The 20,142-nt window shown below is 65.8% G+C and overlaps 1 protein-coding gene across 1 annotated transcript in view; it reads right to left on the bottom strand.

Annotated features, from left to right (window-relative positions):
• Positions 1 to 20,142, bottom strand: part of Obscn (obscurin, cytoskeletal calmodulin and titin-interacting RhoGEF) — a 140,383-nt gene that overhangs the window by 56,538 nt on the left and 63,703 nt on the right. Inside the window, exons 21-46 of the mRNA XM_047537974.1 lie at positions 19,298 to 19,573; positions 17,536 to 17,811; positions 15,950 to 16,234; positions 15,553 to 15,819; positions 15,137 to 15,406; positions 14,147 to 14,413; positions 13,627 to 13,893; positions 13,335 to 13,447; positions 13,092 to 13,245; positions 12,754 to 12,915; positions 12,566 to 12,670; positions 11,656 to 11,922; positions 11,149 to 11,418; positions 10,375 to 10,641; positions 9,961 to 10,227; positions 9,613 to 9,879; positions 8,351 to 8,623; positions 7,554 to 7,820; positions 7,135 to 7,401; positions 5,602 to 5,874; positions 4,955 to 5,221; positions 4,155 to 4,421; positions 3,797 to 4,060; positions 1,837 to 2,100; positions 899 to 1,162; positions 339 to 602 (exon numbers count right to left, since the gene is read on the bottom strand). Coding sequence (XP_047393930.1) covers positions 339 to 602; positions 899 to 1,162; positions 1,837 to 2,100; positions 3,797 to 4,060; positions 4,155 to 4,421; positions 4,955 to 5,221; positions 5,602 to 5,874; positions 7,135 to 7,401; positions 7,554 to 7,820; positions 8,351 to 8,623; positions 9,613 to 9,879; positions 9,961 to 10,227; positions 10,375 to 10,641; positions 11,149 to 11,418; positions 11,656 to 11,922; positions 12,566 to 12,670; positions 12,754 to 12,915; positions 13,092 to 13,245; positions 13,335 to 13,447; positions 13,627 to 13,893; positions 14,147 to 14,413; positions 15,137 to 15,406; positions 15,553 to 15,819; positions 15,950 to 16,234; positions 17,536 to 17,811; positions 19,298 to 19,573 — 6,450 coding nt within the window. The remainder of the gene's footprint in view (positions 1 to 338; positions 603 to 898; positions 1,163 to 1,836; positions 2,101 to 3,796; positions 4,061 to 4,154; positions 4,422 to 4,954; positions 5,222 to 5,601; positions 5,875 to 7,134; positions 7,402 to 7,553; positions 7,821 to 8,350; positions 8,624 to 9,612; positions 9,880 to 9,960; positions 10,228 to 10,374; positions 10,642 to 11,148; positions 11,419 to 11,655; positions 11,923 to 12,565; positions 12,671 to 12,753; positions 12,916 to 13,091; positions 13,246 to 13,334; positions 13,448 to 13,626; positions 13,894 to 14,146; positions 14,414 to 15,136; positions 15,407 to 15,552; positions 15,820 to 15,949; positions 16,235 to 17,535; positions 17,812 to 19,297; positions 19,574 to 20,142) is intronic.

Genomic DNA, 20,142 nt, shown 5'->3' on the forward strand with positions numbered 1-20,142 from the left:
TCCCCGGGAGCAGAGGACGGCCACGAAGGCCGTCAGAAGGGCAGGGTGCCACTGCCCTAGGCCTGGACAAGCATGCGCCTGTCCCCTGCTCGGCTTCAGAGGGCCCGGCCACCTCCACTCAGGCCACGGGACAGACCGCAACCTTGGAAGGTTTGCAAGACACAGCACCAAGTTCAAGCAGAGTGCCGTCCAGCCTTGGCGTCTAGCGGGCCTGGTCCTGAGGGCTAGACTCTAGAGGGCCAGCAGAGGACGAGGACAACAGGGAGAGACACAGGGACAGAGACTGCAGGCAGAGGACAGGAGACAGGTGTCCCTGGGGAGGCCACAGTGGTCATTACCCTTCACGGCCAGCGTGGCCGAGGTCCTCTCCTGCCCACACACGCAGGCGTACTCCCCAGCGTCCTCCACAGCCAGGCCCCGAATCTGCAGCTCACACACGGCCCCCTCCTGCCTCAGCCTGTGCCGGTCCCCGTCTCTGAGGGTCTCAGACCCCTTCCTCCACTCCACGGGGGCCTCTCTGCTCAGCACACACCGCAGCGTGGCCGTGGCCCCTTCTGTGACTTCTTGGCTTCTCAGGTCTTCTGTGAATCTGGTGGGCAGGGCTGGGGAGAGCCGAGCGGTCACTGAGAACATGGGCTGTCTGGAAACACTGAGCCACAGAGGCCACGCAATGCCAAAGGACCCCCATGCGAACAAGGGAGTGGCTGGACAGAAGGGAGGGAGCAAGGGTCCCTCAGGAAGAGAGGATGGAGGAGGGGTGGGCACACAGATCCCGATGAGAACTGAGAATGGACAGGTGGCCGCGGGGCTGCCACAGAGCTGGGCCGTGTGGATGCAGGCGGCGGAGGCAGAGACAGCGTGCACACTGGAGGTTCACACGGCCACACGAGGTCTTTACCCCTGACGGCCAGCGTGGCCGAGGTCCTCTCCTGCCCACACACGCACACGTACTCCCCAGCGTCCTCCACGGTCAGGCCCCGAATCTGCAGCTCACACACGGCCCCCTCCTGCCTCACGCTCAGCCTGTCCCCGTCTCTGAGGGGCTCTGACCCCTTCCTCCACTCCACGGGGGCCGCCTTGCTCAGCTCACAGCGCAGCGTGGCCGTGGCCCCTTCCGTGACTTCTTGGCCTCTCAGGTCTCCTGTGAACCTGGCGGGCAGGGCTGGGGAGGGCCAAGCGGTCACTGAGAACACGTGCAGTCTGGAGGATTCCGGTGGCAAAGGTGACCCACACGGAGCCACGCGCACACTGCCACAGGACCACGGCGTGAGAAAGGTGACCCACACGGAGCCACACGCACACTGCCACAGGACCACGGCGTGAGAAAGGTGACCCACACGGATCCACGCGCACACTGCCACAGGACCACGGCGTGAGAAAGGTGACCCACACGGAGCCACGCGCACACTGCCACAGGACCACGGCGTGAGAAAGGTGACCCACACGGAGCCACGCGCACACAGCCACAGGACCACGGCGTGAGAAAGGTGACCCACACGGAGCCACGCGCACACAGCCACAGGACCACGGCGTGAGAAAGGGACCCACACGGAGCCACGCGCACACAGCCACAGGACCACGGCGTGAGAAAGGTGACCCACACGGAGCCACACGCACACAGCCACAGGACCACGGCGTGAGTGATGAACCAACACACAGACAGGAAAAGAAGCGAGAAGCCAGCAGGAAGACAACACAGTGCACAGACAAGAACAGGAGGACCCAGGCAGAGGACAGGGCCACAGACCACCCGGGAGTCGTGCCAAGAGGAGGCAGAGGTGGCAGTGGACCACATGAAGACACCAAGCCACAAGCCCATGAGGACACGGTCCTTACCCCTGACGGCCAGCGAGGCCGAGGTCCTCTCCTGCCCACACACACACGCGTACTCCCCGGCGTCCTCCACGGTCAGGCCCCGAATCTGCAGCTCACACACGGCCCCCTCCTGCCTCAGCCTGTGCCGGTCCCCGTCTCTGAGGGTCTTCGTCCCCTTCCTCCACTCCACGGGGGCCTCTCTGCTCAGCACACACCGCAGCGTGGCCGTGGTCCCTTCCACGGCCTCCTCATTCCTCAGACCCTCTGTGAACCTGGCGGGCAGGGCTGGGGGCCAGAAAGACACCAACACAACTATGCTGAGTATGTGGAGGAGACAAGCCACAGACAGCCCAGAGAGGACATGGCCCAGCTCCCCAGGGTCCAGCCCATGCACCACCCGGCCATTCCATTCCAGGCTTCCGTGACCACATGCCTGGCCTGAACTGGACAGGCCCAAGGAGACCACAAAGAACATCAGGATCATGGGCGGGGCAGGACAGGACACTCAACAATGAAAACCACTCCAGAAACAGGAATGGAAGCTTGTATGCAGGGACACGGGACAGCAGCCAGTGGGTCAGATGGCAGACCGATCCACTCATGTGCAGGCCAGCACAGATGTGGAGGAGGACCGCAGCATGAGGAGAGGCCCACAGAAAGTCACGGGGCCCAACAGACGGGCGGGAACAGAGGCTGAGCGTCGGCTCCCCGGCCCAGCCTCCTCCACGGCAGCTCTGACTGTGCTGAGCAGCAGACTCAGGGCCTCGCCTGGCCAGAGGCTCCATTCAGACCACACCCGGCTGGGGCCCCTTCTGAGGTTCCATCACAGCTGTTTAATGCTCTTGACGGATGGTTGGGGACATCAAATAGGCTGCTTGAAACCTTCCCGTGAAGTCATACCCTCCACCTTCCAGGGCAGACCAGGCAAAGGATACCCTGGCCAGGGAGAGAAGCCACCACTCTCCCCCTGGGACCGTCACCTGAAGCATGCAGCCACAGGGCAGCCAGCAAGCTCCCCTGAGCAAAGGGGAGTTGATGACAAAACCCACAACTAAACAAATGGCCCAGCCCCAGGCAGCAGAGGGTGGCAGCCACAGAGGAGGGAGGCCCGCTCGGCTCCTTTGCACTGAGGCTGGGACCCTCCGCCACCAGCCAGAACCTGGGGCTCCTGGAGGGCCCAGTGCGTCTGCCCAGGGGCCTTGAGGCAATAGTGTCTCGGGCATCTGGGCGACTTTAGAAAGTGCAGCGCTCTCCAGAAGGGCCCGGGCAGGCTGTCCTTCCTGGCCATGCCCAGCTCTGGAAGCAGCTCTCAGGTGGTCAGCAAAGCCCCACTTCTCAGCCACAGGCAGCGTCTCCCAGAGCGGAGGGAGGGAGCAGCTTCCCCTGGGCCCCTCCCCAGCGTCCTGCAGTCACAGGACGGGCTGTGTGCACAGGTGCCTCTGCCCCCCGGTAGCGCCTGTGCTGGATGGTGCTCCGCCCACGCTCGTGAGGGGCCTCTCCACACGGTCTCCGACTCCCGTGCAGATGGAGGGAGCCACCAGAACACGCCACCGCCCCAGGAGTCCCCCCCTGACCCCGAGGTGGGAGCGGAGACAGCAGCACCCTGGGAGAGGCCCTGCGCAGCTGGGGAGATCCTCCAGCCACCCGGACACACCCCCGGTCCGTGCCCACCACAGGGCGGCCCCCACGGCAGCTGCCTGGCGGCCGTGCCCTCCGCTGCTCCTCCATCTCCCGCTGCCCCTTCCCTGGCATGCAGGCCCTGGAGCCTCCTCCTGTGTCGCTTGGTGCTTTGGCTTCACCCAAATCCCCATCCCCAGCTGTGACCCCTGGGATGGGAGTGGCCCACGCTGCTGCTCTGGTCAGCCAGGCCCACAGGGCATGGGAGACGCCTGTGAGGAGCAGAGTGCACAGCAGCACGCGGGGACCTGAGACTATCCCCAGACACTCAGCAGCCTGTGCCCGAGGCCACACCAGTCCTTACCCCTGACGGCCAGCGTGGCCGAGGTCCTCTCCTGCCCACACATGCACAGGTACTCCCCGGCGTCCTCCTCGGCCAGGTCCCGGATCTGCAGCTCACACACGGCCCCCTCCTGCCTCAGGCTTAGCCGGTCCCCGTCTCTGAGGGGCTCTGTCCCCTTCCTCCACTCCACGGGGGCCGCCTTGCTCAGCTCACAGCGCAGCGTGGCCGTGGCCCCTTCCGTGGCCTCCTTGTTCCTTAGTTTCCCTATGAACTGGGCAGGCAGTGCTGCGGAGGACCAGAAGACACAGAGAACGTCACCCCTGTCCCGCAAACGCCAAGCAGCCAGTCCAGCCCGTGGGCGGGCAGCAGGGATGCTCACCCTTCACAGAGAGCGTGGCCGAGGTTGTCTGGTCCCCAAAGGAGCACGAATACCTGCCGCCGTCCTGGGGCCGCAGGTCCCGGATGACCAGCTCCAGCACGGCACCCTCCTGGCGCAGGCAGTACTTGCCGCCGGACCTCAGGACCTCTTCCCCACGGCGCCACTCCACGGGTGCAGCCACGGAGGACAGCACACAGCGCAGCGTGGCAGCACCGCCCTCCGGCAGCTCCAGGTCCCGCAGCGCCTCCCGGAACCTCACCGGCCGAGCTGCGGAGAGAGGCGCTCTGCTCACCTCCCTGAGAGAAGCCCACCCGCCACGGGGTTCTCAGCCAGGGTGGGCGTGGTCCCAGTGGGCTGGCGCTCCTGACGGGCAAGCGGAGGCGGCCCAGGAGCAGCCGCGGCAGGCGCGCGGCAGACCAGCATGCCCTGAGAAGCAGGCGCTGCGGCCTGGCCCAGGGCTCCAGACCGCGGGGACGGCAGGTCCCAGTCAGGTGGGCCCTAATTCCAGACGCACAGCCAGCCGCACAGGAGGCAGCGGGGGCTTCAGAGGGGGCCAGTCCGGCAGCACCATGACCTCTGACCCCAAGCCTCCAGGGTTGGGAGCCGAGCCTCCTGTTTTCATCCCCCCTGGGCTGGGGTGACCCAGGCAACCTAACGGAGGCCGGGCAACTGCTCCAGAAAGCCAGGGGTGCCGGGAGCCAGCAGGAGGAGACTGCTCCACAGGTCAGGGGCAGAGGGGGACCGTGCAGCCCGGCCTCCACCCGCCTGCCGGGGGACTGGGAGACTGGGCGCTGGCTCACCATGGACCCTGACGATGGAGCTGCTCCAGGCCCCTCCAGCCTCACACTTGTATCGCCCACCATCCTGCGGGGTGGCACCTGTGATGACCAGCTGGGCACAGCAGCCCTCATAGTTCAGCTGGCACCGGGCGGACGGCCGCAGCGTCTTCCCGTCCTTGGTCCAGCGCACAGGGGTGCCGGGAGCAGTGGTCTCACACGTGAGAGTCAGGTCCTCGCCTTCTGTGACCGTGGCGTCTGTGAGCTCCCGCGAGAAGATGCTGGGCTTCTCTGGGGGACAGAGAGAGGAGCCAAGGTCTGGGGTTGGGGCCCAGCTGCAGATGGCCGATGCCCGTCAGTGTCTGCCAGCTCCCTCAGGCTGCAGCCACAGATGGGGACGTGGAGGGGACAGGGCAGGCTCTGCGCAGCTCTCACCCTGGCAGGAGCAGGCCAACAGCAGATATGGTGACCACGCTTCTGAGCATTCCCAGCGGGTGCCTCCTCGACCCCCCCGGACAGCTGATCTGCTGCAGCTGTGAGCCTGCACCTATGCTCAGCCCGCGGCCCGCGGCCCGCGAGCTGCTCTGCCTCCTCAAAGCTGCACCCTGCACAGCATGAGCCAGGTGACACTCCCACCTGGGATGGCCCTGGCCTTGAGGCACAACACCTACCAGTGACCCGAAGGGTGGCCGAGGTCCTCTGGTCACCAGCCTCGAAGTAGATGGTGCCAGAGTCCTTGAGCGCCAGCTGCCGCAGCGTGAGCACATGGTATCCCCCAGGCTGGACCTCAATCTCATTGAGCTCGTTGGCATGCAAGGGGGTCTCATCCAGGAACCAGCGCGCGGGCTCGTGGTCAGCAGGGGCGACGCGGCAACAGAACGTGGCCGAGGAGCCCTCATGCACCTCCACGTCCTGCAGCTGTTCCGTGATGAGCACCCTCTGCCCTGTGGGGCACAGGCAGCCATCAGGGCCCGCTGCCCAGGGAAGTCTGGCTCTCCCCAGACCCAGGGAGGGCTCTCGGCAGCACGCCAGGGACCGCTCAACCAGTCTGTGTTGACAAAACCCAGACAACAGTGCACGTCGGGGCCAAGCAGTCCCAAATCCACTCCTCCCGCTCAGGTCCTCTGAAAGGCTCTCGAATGCCCACCTCTGCCATTCCCTGAGGACAGACCCAGAAAGGACTTCCAGCAAACTCGGCCCTGGATGCCAGCCCAGGACGGGCCAGGTGAGGGCATGGTTAGAAGGGCTGGGCTGCCCTTGTCCCAGTGCTGGGGGACATCCCACAACCCCAGGCCACCACAGACCTGCTTAGTTCCAATTTCCCTGTCTACAAAGAAAAATGGTTGCCCTCACCCACGACACCAGACGCAAACTGCCATTCACACGTGGAGGTGAGGAGTGAGGGCAGTTACGTCCCCACAACCAGTGCGAGAGGCCAGGATCCGGGAAGAAAGCTCCTTGTCAGACCCAGGCAAGATCAGAGCTGGACCTTCCGCTGGGCAAGGCTCCGCCCGCCCCTCTGAGATGGGCACGTTCTCCAGCCTTCGCGGCTCCCGCCCGCCCCGCGCCTGGCAGCTCGGGACAGGAGTCGCTGTCTTCTTCAGCCCACAGCAGCGCAGACCAGACCTCTGGACAGAGCAGCTGCACAGCGATGACCCCGCCAGCCCTCGCCAACGCCTGCCGGGTCTCCAAGACCACCAGGTCCGCGCCAGGCGGCTCAGGCAACCTCCCCTGTGCCTTTCCAGCCTTCCCTAGCCTCGGCCTCCCTGGCAGCGCGTAGTTCACGCAGCCCTGCCATGCTCTGCTGGTCCTGCGCGACACCGTTACCCTGGAGACTCCTGACCCACCAAGAGTCACGCGAGGGCTCCACCCTGGAACACCTGGGCTCCCTGCCGTCAGCATCTGGGCCAGGCTGCCCTTCCAGGGTGAGAGGGACAAAGGTGGGCCAGCGCACAGAGCCGAGGCTGGACAGGCCTGGGCCCTGGGGAGCGTGCAGCAGGCCAGGCCTGCACAGAACGGACACTGCTGCCTCACTCACAGGAAGGCACGCGGGGCGCAGGAGGCCCCCAGCTCAGCTCCTGCACCTCAGAGACAGAGAGGCTGGGGCGGGCCAAGCGGAGCCTCCGGGGTCAATTTCGGTCAGGCCCACCGGCGTCCCCGTGCCGAGGGCCCCATGCGGGGCACCGTGGCCGCCAGCCCCTCACCCTGCACCAGGAGCCGGGCCTGGGTCTGCGCCTGCCCGATGTCACAGGTGTAGGTGTCGCTGTCTGCCCTCTCCAGGGGGTGGATGGTGAGCCGCAGGGCCAGGCCCTCCTGGCTCAAGGTGTGCCTCCCCGAGGCCCGCAGCTCCCGAGGGCCCTTGCGCCACGTCACGCTGGAGGCCGGCAGCTCCGTCCTGCAGGAGAGCACGGCTGTGCCCTTCTCCTCCACCTGCAGGTCCACCAGCTCCTCTGTAAAGCGGTTTGCCTTCTCTGGGGGAGAAGACAGAACGGGCGGGCGTGAGGCTCGCACACGCCGGGCAGCCCACCTCCCCAGGGCCTGGCCACGGAAGCAGAGGCCCCGGCTGAGGCAGGGCGGCCGCGGGGACACGGGAGGGAGGGCTGCCCAGGGGCCGGGGCCTCACCCTCCACTCGGAGTCTGGCCGTGCTCCTGGACGCGTCCGTCTCACACGAATACTCGCCGGAGTCCTTGAGAGAGGCCGCGCGGACCACCAGCCCCGCCCGCGTGCCTTGGCGGAGGAGGTCGTACTTCTGACTCTTGCGGATGGCCTTCCCGTCCTTCAGCCAGCGCACCGGGGTGCCTGCCCTCGAAAGCTCGCAGCTCAGCACCACGTCCTCCCCCAGCGTGGCCCGCTGGTCTTCCAGGGGCTTCACGATGTCCACTGGCCTCTCTGGAGGGAACAAAGGTGTCTACTCAACAAGCACAGACATGCCCAGCCAGGGGCAGGGGCAGGTGCTGGACCAACACCACAGAACCTACCACCTGGGACCCCAGGCCCCAGGCGGCCTCCCACGCTCCTCCAGGGGAGGCACACAGCCCAGCAGCCCAGGCCACTGGAGTCTCGCACACTGAGCCCGGGTCTGCACCAGGCGAGCACATCCAGAGCACAGGTCCGAATGTGGAGGAACCTCCCAGCCGGGCGTAGGCCCTGTGGCCACGGCAAAAGCGTCGTGGGACTGGCAGGTGACCCGTGCGCACTGGGAATCACCAGCCATGTGGGCAGTCACGGATCAGAGACCAGAATCCCGGGCTTGGCCCAAAGACACTCACACAAGAGTGACCCCTCAGATGACCAGAACCTCTCCCGGAACCCAGCAGGTGCCTCTGTGCCCCGTCCCCCGGGTCAGCCCCTCGAAGCACCTCCTGGCCGCCTGGCGAGGGCTCAGGCTCAGCAGCCGGGGCCTGGCTCACCACACCCACCTCTGACAAGAAGGGACGCCTTGCAGGTGAGGTCCCGCACGGAAAAGACCACCTCCCCAGCGTCGCTGAGCGCGGCGTCTCGGACCGTCAGGGTGTACTTGCGGCCCTGGCGTGTGGCCTGGAAGTGGCCAGAGCTGCCCACCGTCTTCCCGCCAACAGTCCACACGGCCAAGTCAGCCGTGCTCTCGTGGGACAGGATGCACTCGAAGCTGCAGCTGTCCCCCTCCAGCACCTCCACCGTCTTCAGCCTCTTGGTGATGCCCACGTGCAGATCTGCAGGCCGTGGAGACACGTCAGGCTGGTCAGTCAGACGCCAGCCCAGGAGAACAGCAGCATTGCCCACGCCAGACCCAGGAAGGGCTGGACCCGGCAGGCCCGCTTGCCCCCTGCCCTAGGCCCAGGACCATGCAGGGCATGATCACCAAATCGCAGACACCCCCTTGGTGGAGGCTGGCCATGCCCTGGTACCTGGGTGGCCAGCGGCTGTGAGCTCCAGTGAAGGGGCAGCAAGTACCACGCACGTTCCCCCCACTCACAAACCCCATGCAGGGAGGACAGGAGCCCCAGGAGAAGAGCCCTCAGATAGCACGAGCCACCCTGTGGCAAACACTCCACCCCTCCTCTCCCGTCTGGTCAGAACCAAGGTCAACCTGGGCGGCCACAAGGTCAGGAATAAGCAGGCCTGCCATCCACACACCCAGGAAACAAAATGCGTTAGGGACTGAGACAGGACGGCGGACGCTGGGCTGTCAGGAGAGCGGGTGCTGGCCCTGCAGGTGGGAACCCAGCCCTGGCAGAGAGGGAGGTGCCCAAGGGACCAGGCCTTGGGCGGGGCCGGGCTGCGCCTGGCTCCACGGCAGGGCGACTCCGAGGCGCCACAGGAAGGGAAGCGTGTGACCTCATGCAGTCGCCCTCACGGCCGGACCAGGCTTCCCTCGCCTGGGAGCCCTTCCTGGGCAGCCTGCCCATACCCTGGGTGCCCCCACCCAGCCGTCCTGCTCAGAAACCTGCTCCCGCAGCACACGCGATGTCCCCACCCGCCTCAGGCTACTGGGCACGTCCAGAGAGCCTCCCATCCTGCTCCTGGCCCACCATGCCCTTGCCCGCCCACCCTGGGACTCACAGGAGCACCACCAGCACGGGCCGCCACAGGGGCTCCGGCCTCTCCTGGGCCCTGGGGAGCAGCACGGGCCTCCTGGGAGGCAGGAAGACCACCCTGTGCCGCCCCCTCCTGCGCCCCTCGGCCGGCGCTGGCCACGCACCGTGCACACTGACCCGGGCCCGGGTCTCCTGGCTGCCCACATGGCAGGTGTACTGGCCAGCATCCTCGCGACTCAGGTCGTGCACCACCAGGCCCCGCGTGCCCGCCGTCTGCAGGAAGTCGTACTTGCTGCTGGGACCCAGTTCCACACCATCTTTGCGCCAAACCACAGGCACCCGGGGGTCTGACACCTCGCACTGCAGGGCCAGCGTGCCGCGCTCCTCCACGGACACGTCATCCAGCGCCTTCAGGAACACCACTGGCTTCGCTGCAGGGAGGACCGGCCGGTGAGGGAGCCCGGTGGCCGTCGTGGGTGGGGAGACCCACAGACCCCACGTGTGCGGCTCACCTCGGACCAGCAGGCTGGCCGCTGTGGACACCTTGGGGGAGCTGGCGCGCACCGTGCCTGCGTCCGCCCGCCGGACGCTCTTCAGCACCAGCGTGTGGCGCTGGCCCTCGTGGCTGATCTCGTGGAAGCTGTCGTTGTACAGGGGCACGCCATCGAGTGACCACTCCACCTCCTCGTCCTCCAGGGACAGCTCGCACCAGAGGCACACCCGCTCCTCCTCAACGGCCTCCACGTCCTGCAGCGGCCGCGTCACGGCCACCTCCCGAGCTGCGAGGTACGCGGGCCTCAGAGACGCCGTGGCCACGGCCGGCCCCAGGCCCCCCGCAGCCCGTCCACCCCGCCCACCTCACCGCCCGCCTCACCGCCGGCCTCACCGCCCACCCCGCCCACCTCACCGCCCACCTCACCGCCCACCTTCCACGGTGACCTCGGCGCTGCTCTGGGCGTTGCCCGCCTGGCACCGGTAGGTGCCCGCGTCGGCAGGGGTGAGCCGGAGGACGCGCAGCTCTGCCATCTGGCCCTCCAGGGTCATCCTGTATTTGTCCGACGGGGCCAGCGGCGTGTCCTCCTTGTACCACTGCACAGCCTTGGGGGGCGGTCTGAAGTCACAGGACAGGACCACAGACTGCAGCTCACGCCCGGCCTTGGGCTCCAGCGCCCGGGTCAGCACCACCGGGATGTCTACGGGGAGGGCAAGGCAGGGCTGGGGGCCGCAGGACCTGGCCACCCACCCGGCCTGCCCTGGACCTGACCCTGCAGTTTTCTGCCCACACCTCTGAGTCCACGTTCTGCCCTGTGCACCTCTGACCGCCCGCCTCCTGCCCCACTCTGCTCCCTGTGCCCTCCCTGTCCCCAGGGCACCACGTGCCGCCCACACACCTCCCCATGCACGCCCTGGCACCACTCACTCCCGAGAGCCTGCACCCTGCTCCGCAGGCCTCTGGCCGCTGGTCCCCTCCCTGCACAAGCTCCAGCCCCACCCTTCCCCCAGCAAACCGCTGAGCCTGTCCAGGCCCAGGCACCTGTCCCCGCCTCCTGCCCTCCCCTGGGCCCTCCCCGACCCACAAGCACCATGGCATGGCCAGCCCTCACCCCCGCTTGCTGCCCACCTAGTCCTGTGTATCCCCCACACACCCACACCTGCTGCGCCCAGGGCCAGGCCCACCCTCAGCTCCACCCAGGGCTCACCTGAGACCACCAGGCGGGCAGAGGAGCGGGACTTGCCGATGGTGAAGTGCACGGGCCCGGTCATGGTGGAGCAGGTCCTCCGCAGCGACAGCCGGTGCACCGTGCCCTCCTGCTCCAGGCCAACGTGCGGCCCCGCCTGCAGCACTGTCTTGCCCAAGAGCCACTTGGGCGGCCTCACAGACGGAATGGAGGTCTCACACTCAAACCAGGCAGGGGCAGGCTCCATGACCGTCACGTCCTGCAGCCCCCGCACGATGGTGATGGACTGCTCTGTGGGAGAGGAGCTGGTCACAGTGGACCTGAGGGCAGGGCCTGCCCACGCCCCACAGGCTCTGGGTCCCTTCCTGAGCACAAACCCTCCCGACAGTGCGCCCACACCCTGCCCCGCCACCTGGATGACCCCCACCGGGCCCTCTCCAGAGTTGACCACCTCAGGACTGCCAGTACGAACACAGGAACCCCAGCCGCCCCCAGAAACTGGAGAGCAGCCGCCAGCCCGGAACACACCTTCCACGAAGAACTGGGCGCTGGTCTTGACGTCACCCGCGTCGCAGGTGTAGGAGTCCTCGTCCTCCGGCTGCACGTCGTTGATGACCAGCTTGCGGTAGAGGCCGTCGCTGACCATCTCATACTTGGGCCCAGGCTGCAGCTCCTTGCCACCCTTGAACCACCGCACCTGCGCACTGGCCCTGGACACCTGGCACTCGAGCACTCCGCGGTGCTTCTCCATGGCGATCTTGTCCCTCAGCGGGCGGAGGAGGGACACAGGCAGCTCTGCGGGGTGAGGCCCGGTCAGCTCAGAACCAGCCACGAGCATGTCGAGCAGCAAGCTCCCGCGGCAGGGCTGCTGAAGGCCTGGATGACGCCCCACAGCAGCCCTGCCCTCGCACCCAAGGGAGCGGGTGGTCAGACCAAGTGTCCCCAGCGGGGCTGGCCTAGGGCCGGCTGCGTGCCACTGACCACTGGCCTCTCGCATCCCACGTCTAATGCGTACCACGTGCGCACGTCCAGCTGCACAGGCCAGTCCCAGTGCCCAAGCCCCATCCCTCGTGCCTCACCCTGCCCCACCTCTCCTCCCCACCGGCCACTCCATCACTGCCCGAGTGCTGGCTGCAGCCCAGGGAGGGAGGACCCGGGACCCTGAGGCCCCACACCCCAGGTTGCTCCTCTGTCTTCTCCCTCCATCCTCCTGACCACTGCCGTCCCAGAGCCGGAGGGTGGTCTGGTCCAGGACCCACTGCCGTCCCAGAGCCGGAGGGTGGTCTGGTGCAGGACCCACAGCCGTCCCAGAGCCGGAGGGTGGTCTGGTCCAGGACCCACAGCCGTCCCAGAGCCGGAGGGTGGTCTGGTGCAGGACGGCCGTGCATCGCACACCTGCACACACTCACGCCAGGTCCTTCCCCTCCCACTCCCTCACCTTTCACTCGGAGGTGGGCTCGCGATTCTGCATTTTCTGCTACGAACTTTATCTCCCCCGCATCTTCTGCCAGGACCCTCCGGTAGATGAGAGTGTATGTCCTTCCTGTGGACGAAGGCCACCCAGCCCTGAAGTGAGGGAGCAGCCCGCGGGCAGGAACGCCCACCGGCAGGCGGCCGCCCACGCACCTTCCTGTCGGATGCGCACAGTGTCAGTGGGCCGCAGCTTACTCCCCTCCCGGAACCACTGGCCAGGCACTTCGTCGTGGGAGACCTCGCAGGAGAAACTGGCACCCTCCTTCTCCATCACCTCCACGTCCTCCAGGGGCCGCACAATCTGGACACTGCGTCCTGGGGAGGAGCAAGACCAGCCATGCCTGTGGGCACAGGGCCCGTCCTGGTGCTCCCACCCAGGGCTCCCGCTTGCCATGGGCCATGGGCACAGGCATGCAAGCGCTGCCGCAGGCTGCAGGTGCACAGGGAGGCACCCGCAGCCCTGGGCCCGCCCGTCCCCCTGCCCAGCTCACCTTGCACCTTCAGAGAGGCAGAGCTCTGAGCCTCGCCGGTGTCACACACGTAGACGCCCTGGTCCCCTACCTCACACCGGTAGATAACGAGGCTTCTACAGGTACCCTGGGTCACTATGCCCATGGTCTTGCCTGACCGCAGCTCCACACCATCCTGTGGAGCCAAGAGGCCTGGTCAGATGCTGGTGGAGGGCAGCTGACCCTGGCGAGATGTGGGGGCATACAGGAGTGGGGGAGAAGCACCTTCAGCCAGCGCACGTCAGCGTTGGGACGGGACAGCTCGCACTCCAGGGTCACCTTCTCTTTCTGGGTAGCCACCACATCCTGCAGTGGGCGGCTGAAGCTCACGGGCAGCTCTGGAAAGACAGGAGGAGGTGGCCAGTGGTCTAGGAGCTCCTTTCCAGGCCGGGTGTTCTGGTTGTTCCAAGTCACACAAGGGAATTCCACACCCTGGTCCTCACTGTCCCCACTGTCTCCCAAGCCACCTTGGGGAAGGAGGCAGTCCTCTCTGCAGTGGGTCCTGCCCCCCACTCACCAGTGACCACCAGCTGGGCAGATGTGTGCACGCCCTCTGCCTTGAAGGCCACTAGTCCACTGTCCTGGGGTCGCAGCTCGGAGAGCGTGAGAGTGTGTGTGGGCCCATGCGCGGCTACATGGCACGTAGGCCCTGGCTGCAGACGCAGTCCGTCGCGTGTCCAGGTGCCCTCCACTTCTGCATGCGACAGCTCCACCTCCATGGTAGCTGTGCCCTGTTCTCTCACCTCCACTGCCTGCAAGCCCCGAACCAGCCGGACCTGGCGCACTGTGGGACACACCGGAGCGCCAGTGCTCAGCAGCACCCAGAGCCCTGCCCTTCCTCCAGCCGGCATTGGGACCCAAGCACGGCCAGCTTCCCCGAGCTCGGCAGCTCTCCGAGGCCCCGCCCCTCCCCGCGCCCCGCCCCAGGGCCCGCCCCCGACCCCGCCCCCGACCCCGACCCCGCCCCGGGCGTGGGGGAGGCTGCTCCGCCCTCCTCCCCAGGCCCCAGCCCGCACGCCCGCAGGCCCTCCGCTCACTCTCCACTGTGAGCTTGGCCTGCGTCTTGTCGTCCGGCGTCTCGCAGCCGAAGAAGCCGCGGTCGGCGAAGCCCACGCTACGCAGCACCAGGCGGTGTTGCGTGCCCGCGGCCTGGATCTCCACGTTCTCCCCCGGCACCAGGACCGCGGCGTTCCGCGTCCACTTCACCTCGGGCCATGGACGCGTCAACTCCACCTCCAGCGTCACAGAACTCCGCTCCTCCACCGTCTGCGGCTCCAGCTTCTTCTTGAACAGCACCGGCGCCTCTGGGATGGCGGGAGAGACGAGGTCATCCTAGATGTCCAGGACCAGCGCACCCCCACCGCAGCCGGAGCCCAGACTGCCGCGCTGCCCCCACCAGGACCCCACGTTGCCCCAGCCTCCCAGCTCTGAACAACTGTGCCCTACCCCACTGCCTGAGCTCCCCACTGTGGCCCGAGACCAGCAGTATCAGTCTCCAGCAACTGGGAGGTACCCATCCGAACCACCAGAACCGCCCGCCGCTCTTTACTACCCAGGACTCAGGGCTTGTGTTAAGAAATGGAAAGTCAACTCCAGAGGGCTTCCCGGCCCCAGGCTGCTCCGAGTGTCCCAGGTGCCTCTGTCCCCACCACTCCCTCATTCAAGAACCTGCCTTAGCTCCCATTCATTTCAGGTACAGTTCTCTCTAAGCTCATCCACTTCTCCTGCCTCTGCCTGCCCCAGCTGCCACCTGATCAGCCTGGGCCCCGACTCCTCCAGAAAGTCTCCCTGGAATGCCTCAACCTCAGTTGGCCCTTCCCCACCAGATGCATCTGCAGGATTGTATCTTCACTCCCAGGGAGAAGGCACCCAGCTCCTCATGCTACCGAGTCCCCTCCTCTTCTGCTGACAGGTTTTGAGTCCCCTGAGGTCAGCCAGACTAGCTGGACACAGGACAACACAGCTCCTCTGAACCAGCCTGCAGGGGAGTTTGCTGCAGCCCCAGAGGTCCTGCTTCCCCAGCTCACCTCTGACCCGGAGGGCAGCAGATGAGGAGGCGCCCTCAGACTCCACTGTGATCTGGCCTGCATCCTCTAGTGCCACACCAGAGATGGTCAGGCTGTGGCTGGCACCGCTCTGTGACATGAGGAACTTCTCGCTGGGCTGCAGCTGGGTGCCATCCAGGCGCCAGGTGACCGCTGCATCACTGGGGGACACCACGCACTGGAAGGTGGCCTCGCAGCCCTCCTCCACAACCACTGCGCTCAGCCCAGATGTGAACTTGACCACTCGGGGCACTGCGGGGGAAGCTCGCTTGAGGAGGCAGGAGTGTCTCTGCAGAGATCTCCACCCCCTGCCCGCCTTCCCAGGGAAGCTGCTGGAAGGCGGCCCACTGCCCCGTCCCCATACATCCCCTGCTCCTGCCCCCCACCACGTAGCCTACCGCGGACGCTGAGCTGTGCACTGGTGCGGTCATCCCGGCTCTCGCACACGTACTCTCCCGCATCCTCCTCCCGCAGGCTGGACACGGTGAGCGTGCGCAGGGGGCCCTCGGCGGCCATCTGGAAGCGCTTGCCCGCCCGCAGCTGCGTGCTACCACAGCGCCACACCACCTCCGCCTGCGGCGGGCTCAGCTCGCAGGCCAGCGTCACCGTGCCACCCAGGTCCCCCGTGACAGTCTCCAGGGGCCTGGAGAACTTGGCGACCACCTCTGCAAGCACGAGGGCGTCAGTCAGGCACTGTGCACCTGAGCTCCAAGGGGCCCTGCTGTGGGCGGCCACGTCAGGTTGGTGCAGCAGACCCAGCGGTCCCAGAGGACATCCCCTGCGGGACCTGCTCACCTTCCACTTGCACTGGGAAGTCCTGACTCTCCGTGCCGACTCGGCAGCTGTAGACGGCGCTGTCAACCACCTGGGCTCCTCTGACCGTCAGGGTGTGCGTGTCCCCCAGGCTAGTGGTCTGGTGCCGCTTGCTACGCCGAATCTCCACACCATCCTTGAGCCAAGTCACTGCCGCCACAGAAGATGTGGCCAGCGTGGCGGTCAGGACGATGTCCTGGTGTTCCATGACCACCAGAGGCTCCCTGCGGCCAGGTCTCTCCAGGACCTGGGACTCAGGCGCTGGCTCTGGGGAGGAGAGCTGGCATGAGGGACAGGACTCTCCAACGCCAGCCCTAGCTGCTGCCTCTGTGGTACATCACCTGAGGGCCACCATGTAGGGCCCCAGGGTCATGCAGAGTGGCCAGAAGAAGCTGCTCCCAGGTTACCATCACCTAAGGGCCACCATGTAGGGCCCCAGGGTCAGGCAGAGTGGCCAGAAGAAGCTGCTCCCAGGTTGGGGGCTGCCACCCTGTACCAAGAGCTGAGAGCCCAAGGGCCCTGCCCTTCAGAGAGGTGTCCACCCACAAATAGATACTGCAGGAGAGGGGCAGCTAACAGTCCAGATCAGGCCACCCCAGCCTGCGGGGAGGGTGGCACCTCAAAGGCAGCCTGAGGAAACTGTGGGGTGTTGGGACCCCAGGGGCAGAGACTGACAAGTGGGCATTTGGAGGCACAGAGAGAGCTCCAGAGGACGGACGGCCAATGGAGGCCGGGGAGGCCCTGAAGGCCCTCCCAGTCCTGCTTGGGAAGACAGCACTGGCTACAGAGGGCATGGCTGGTCAGGGAGCACAGCCCACGACAGTGGTGACCACCAGGAGAAGCCTGTGGTGTGGCACGTTCAGGATCACCTCTGCTGGCTGCCCTCTGGGAGGGTATCAGCCGGCGGGGACACTGACAGCCTCTTGCCAGCCTTCCCGACGGAGGTGCCGTGTGCCCAATAAATACCAAGCTCACAGGAGTGCGGAGAGGACCGAGCAGGGTAGGTGGGGCTACAGAAGAAAGGGAAGGGGGCTGGGAGGGAGGCTGCGGGGAGTCGGCAGGGCCCACCCCACAGGGCCAACCCAGAGGAGCTGGGCTGTCAGGACCCCAAGGACAGAGGCAGGAGCCCAGAGCTGCGGAGCACAACATCCAAGGCCAGAGGCCACGGGGGCAGACTTCTGACAGCCAGGATGGAATCGCAGCAGCACAGGGGGCCTTAGCATGAACAGAGACTCTGCCCACCCACTCCAGCTGGGGAAGGGCTCTTCCACCGACCTTGGGTCTTAACAGCTTTCTGCACCTCCCATGCCCCAGCCTCAATCACAGGACTCATGCTGAGGCTGTGGCAGACGGGTGCAGGAGACCCAGATATGTGTTGGAAGGGCTATGTGCTCTGAACCGAGGACCTTGGACAGCAGTGGACAGTCCAGCAGGTCCTCTCAGGAGAGAGCTCCAGGAGGGAACCCCTCATGGGCCCAACACACACAAGGCCAGAGAGGCCTGCAGGTAAATCCTGGTTGCCCTAGTTGGTCAGGCAAGCATCTGCCCTGACCAGCCCTGGCACCCACCTGTGACGTCCAGGCGGAAGGACACCCTCTGGCCCCCGGCCTCACAGCTGTACTCCCCGGAGTCCGCCTGGCCCGCCTGCCGCACCACCAGCTGCCGCTTGCAGCCCTTGGCCTCCACGTGCACCTGGGAGCTCGGGCTCAGCTTCTTCCCGTCCTTGAACCACGTCACCTCCGTCTGGGCCTGGGCCACCTCGCAGCTCAGAGTGGCACTGGCCCCCGCCTGGGCCTTCACCTCGCTGCGTGCCGGCTGCTCCTTGGCAAACACCACCTTGGGCTCTGGGGACACAGGGGAGGGACACACAGGTCAGAGGCTCCAGAACAGACCCACCCCATCTCAGAGCCTGAGCTCACCCTGAACCCAGGGATGGCCGAGGCAGAGTGTCCATCGTTAGCAGAGCACCACATAGCCACACACAGAGCTCTACCCTACACGTGACCCAAGCTGCAAACTCCAAGGCTGGTGTGTGGACGGCTGGGCAGACGTCCTCATCAGAGCCCTGAGCACTTCCTGATCCACCCGGATCCTGAAGGGAACCGGCCATGACCCTTCTCCTCAGGGACCCCACGCCATTGTGGCTTGCTGGCTGTCTCCAACTATGCAAGGGGCATAAAAGCAGGAGGAGGTGGACTCAGGAGGGAAGTCCACCCTGAGCACCAAACCAGAAACCCACTTCTTTGTTGGCCACAGGTACCAAAGGAACAGAGGAGAGCAGACTGCAAGTGCGGCCAATCACCAGAGAGCTCAGAGCAGCCAATCAGCAGAGAGCTCAGTGCCACTGTAGGCCAATCAGTAGAGAGCTCAGCTCCAGTGTGGGCCAATCAATGGAGAGCCAAGTGCCAGCCAATCAACATAGAGCTCTATATCAGTTTGGGTCAATCATCATAAAGCTTGGTACCACTGTGAGCCAATTAGCTCAGAGCTCAGTGCCATTTTGTGTCAATCATCAGAGAACCCAGTGCCAGTGTGGACCAATCAGGAAAGAATGGCCTCAGGCCAATCAGCAGAGAGCTCAGCATCAGTGTGGGCCAATCAACAGAGAGCTCAGAGCAGCCAATCAGCAGAGAGCTCAGTGCCAGTGTGGGCCAATCAGGAAAGAACCCAGTATAGGCAGGGTAAATCAGGAGAGAGCCCAGCATCAGGCAGGTCATCAGAAGAGGGCCCAGTACCAGGCAGGTCATCAGGAGAGAGCCCAGCACCAGGCAGGCCATCAGGAGAGAGCCCAGCACCAGGCAGGCCCTCAGGAGAGAGCCCAGCACCAGGCAGGCCCTCAGGAGAGAGCCCAGCACCAGGCAGACCATCAGAAGAGGGCCCAGCACCAGGAAGGCCCTCAGGAGAGGGTCCAGCACCAGGCAGGCCCTCAGGAGAGAGCCCAGCACCAGGCAGGCCATCAGGAGAGAGCCCAGCACCAGGCAGGCCATCAGGAGAGAGCCCAGCACCAGGAAGGCCATCAGGAGAGAGCCCAGCACCAGGCAGGTCATTAGGACAGACGGACACTCAGGATTCCAAAGGGCCCAAGAAGGGCTACTGGAGCTCTGGGCCCAGCACATGGACAGGGCAGGCAGAGGGAGCCCCGGCCACCTGCAGGACACACTCTCCAGTCACAGGCAACCCAGTGCCCACACCACCCAGAGCTGGGCCACGGGTGCTGAGCCCCAGGTCAGGAAGGACACAGGGCCTCACAGATCCCAGGCTGCCAAGGTGCCTGGAGCATCCCACCAACCTGTCCCTCCCTCCATTCACAGCAGGCCCGGCAGCACCCACCTGTGACGTCCAGGCGGAAGGACACCCTCTGGCCCCCGGCCTCACAGCTGTACTCCCCGGAGTCCGCCTGGCCCGCCTGCCGCACCACCAGCTGCCGCCTGCAGCCCTTGGCCTCCACGTGCACCTGGGAGCTCGGGCTCAGCTTCTTCCCGTCCTTGAACCACGTCACCTCCGTCTGGGCCTGGGCCACCTCGCAGCTCAGAGTGGCACTGGCCCCCGCCTGGGCCTTCACCTCGCTGCGTGCCGGCTGCTCCTTGGCAAACACCGCCTTGGGCTCTGGGGACACAGGGGAGGGACGCACAGGTCAGAGGTTCCAGAACAGACCCACCCCGTCTCAGAGCCTGAGCTCACCCTGAACCCAGGGATGGCCGAGGCAGAGTGTCCATCGTTAGCAGAGCACCACATGGCCACACACAGAGCTCTACCCTACACGTGACCCAAGCTGCAAACTCCAAGGCTGGTGTGTGGACGGCTGGGCAGACGTCCTCATCAGAGCCCTGAGCACTTCCTGATCCACCCGGATCCTGAAGGGAACCGGCCATGACCCTTCTCCTCAGGGACCCCACGCCATTGTGGCTTGCTGGCTGTCTCCAACTATGCAAGGGGCATAAAAGCAGGAGGAGGTGGACTCAGGAGGGAAGTCCACCCTGAGCACCAAACCAGAAACCCACTTCTTTGTTGGCCACAGGTACCAAAGGAACAGAGGAGAGCAGACTGCAAGTGCGGCCAATCACCAGAGAGCTCAGAGCAGCCAATCAGCAGAGAGCTCAGTGCCACTGTAGGCCAATCAGTAGAGAGCTCAGCTCCAGTGTGGGCCAATCAATGGAGAGCCAAGTGCCAGCCAA

The sequence above is a fragment of the Sciurus carolinensis genome, unplaced genomic scaffold (assembly GCF_902686445.1).
Source record: "Sciurus carolinensis unplaced genomic scaffold, mSciCar1.2, whole genome shotgun sequence".
Taxonomy (NCBI): Eukaryota; Metazoa; Chordata; class Mammalia; order Rodentia; family Sciuridae; genus Sciurus; species Sciurus carolinensis.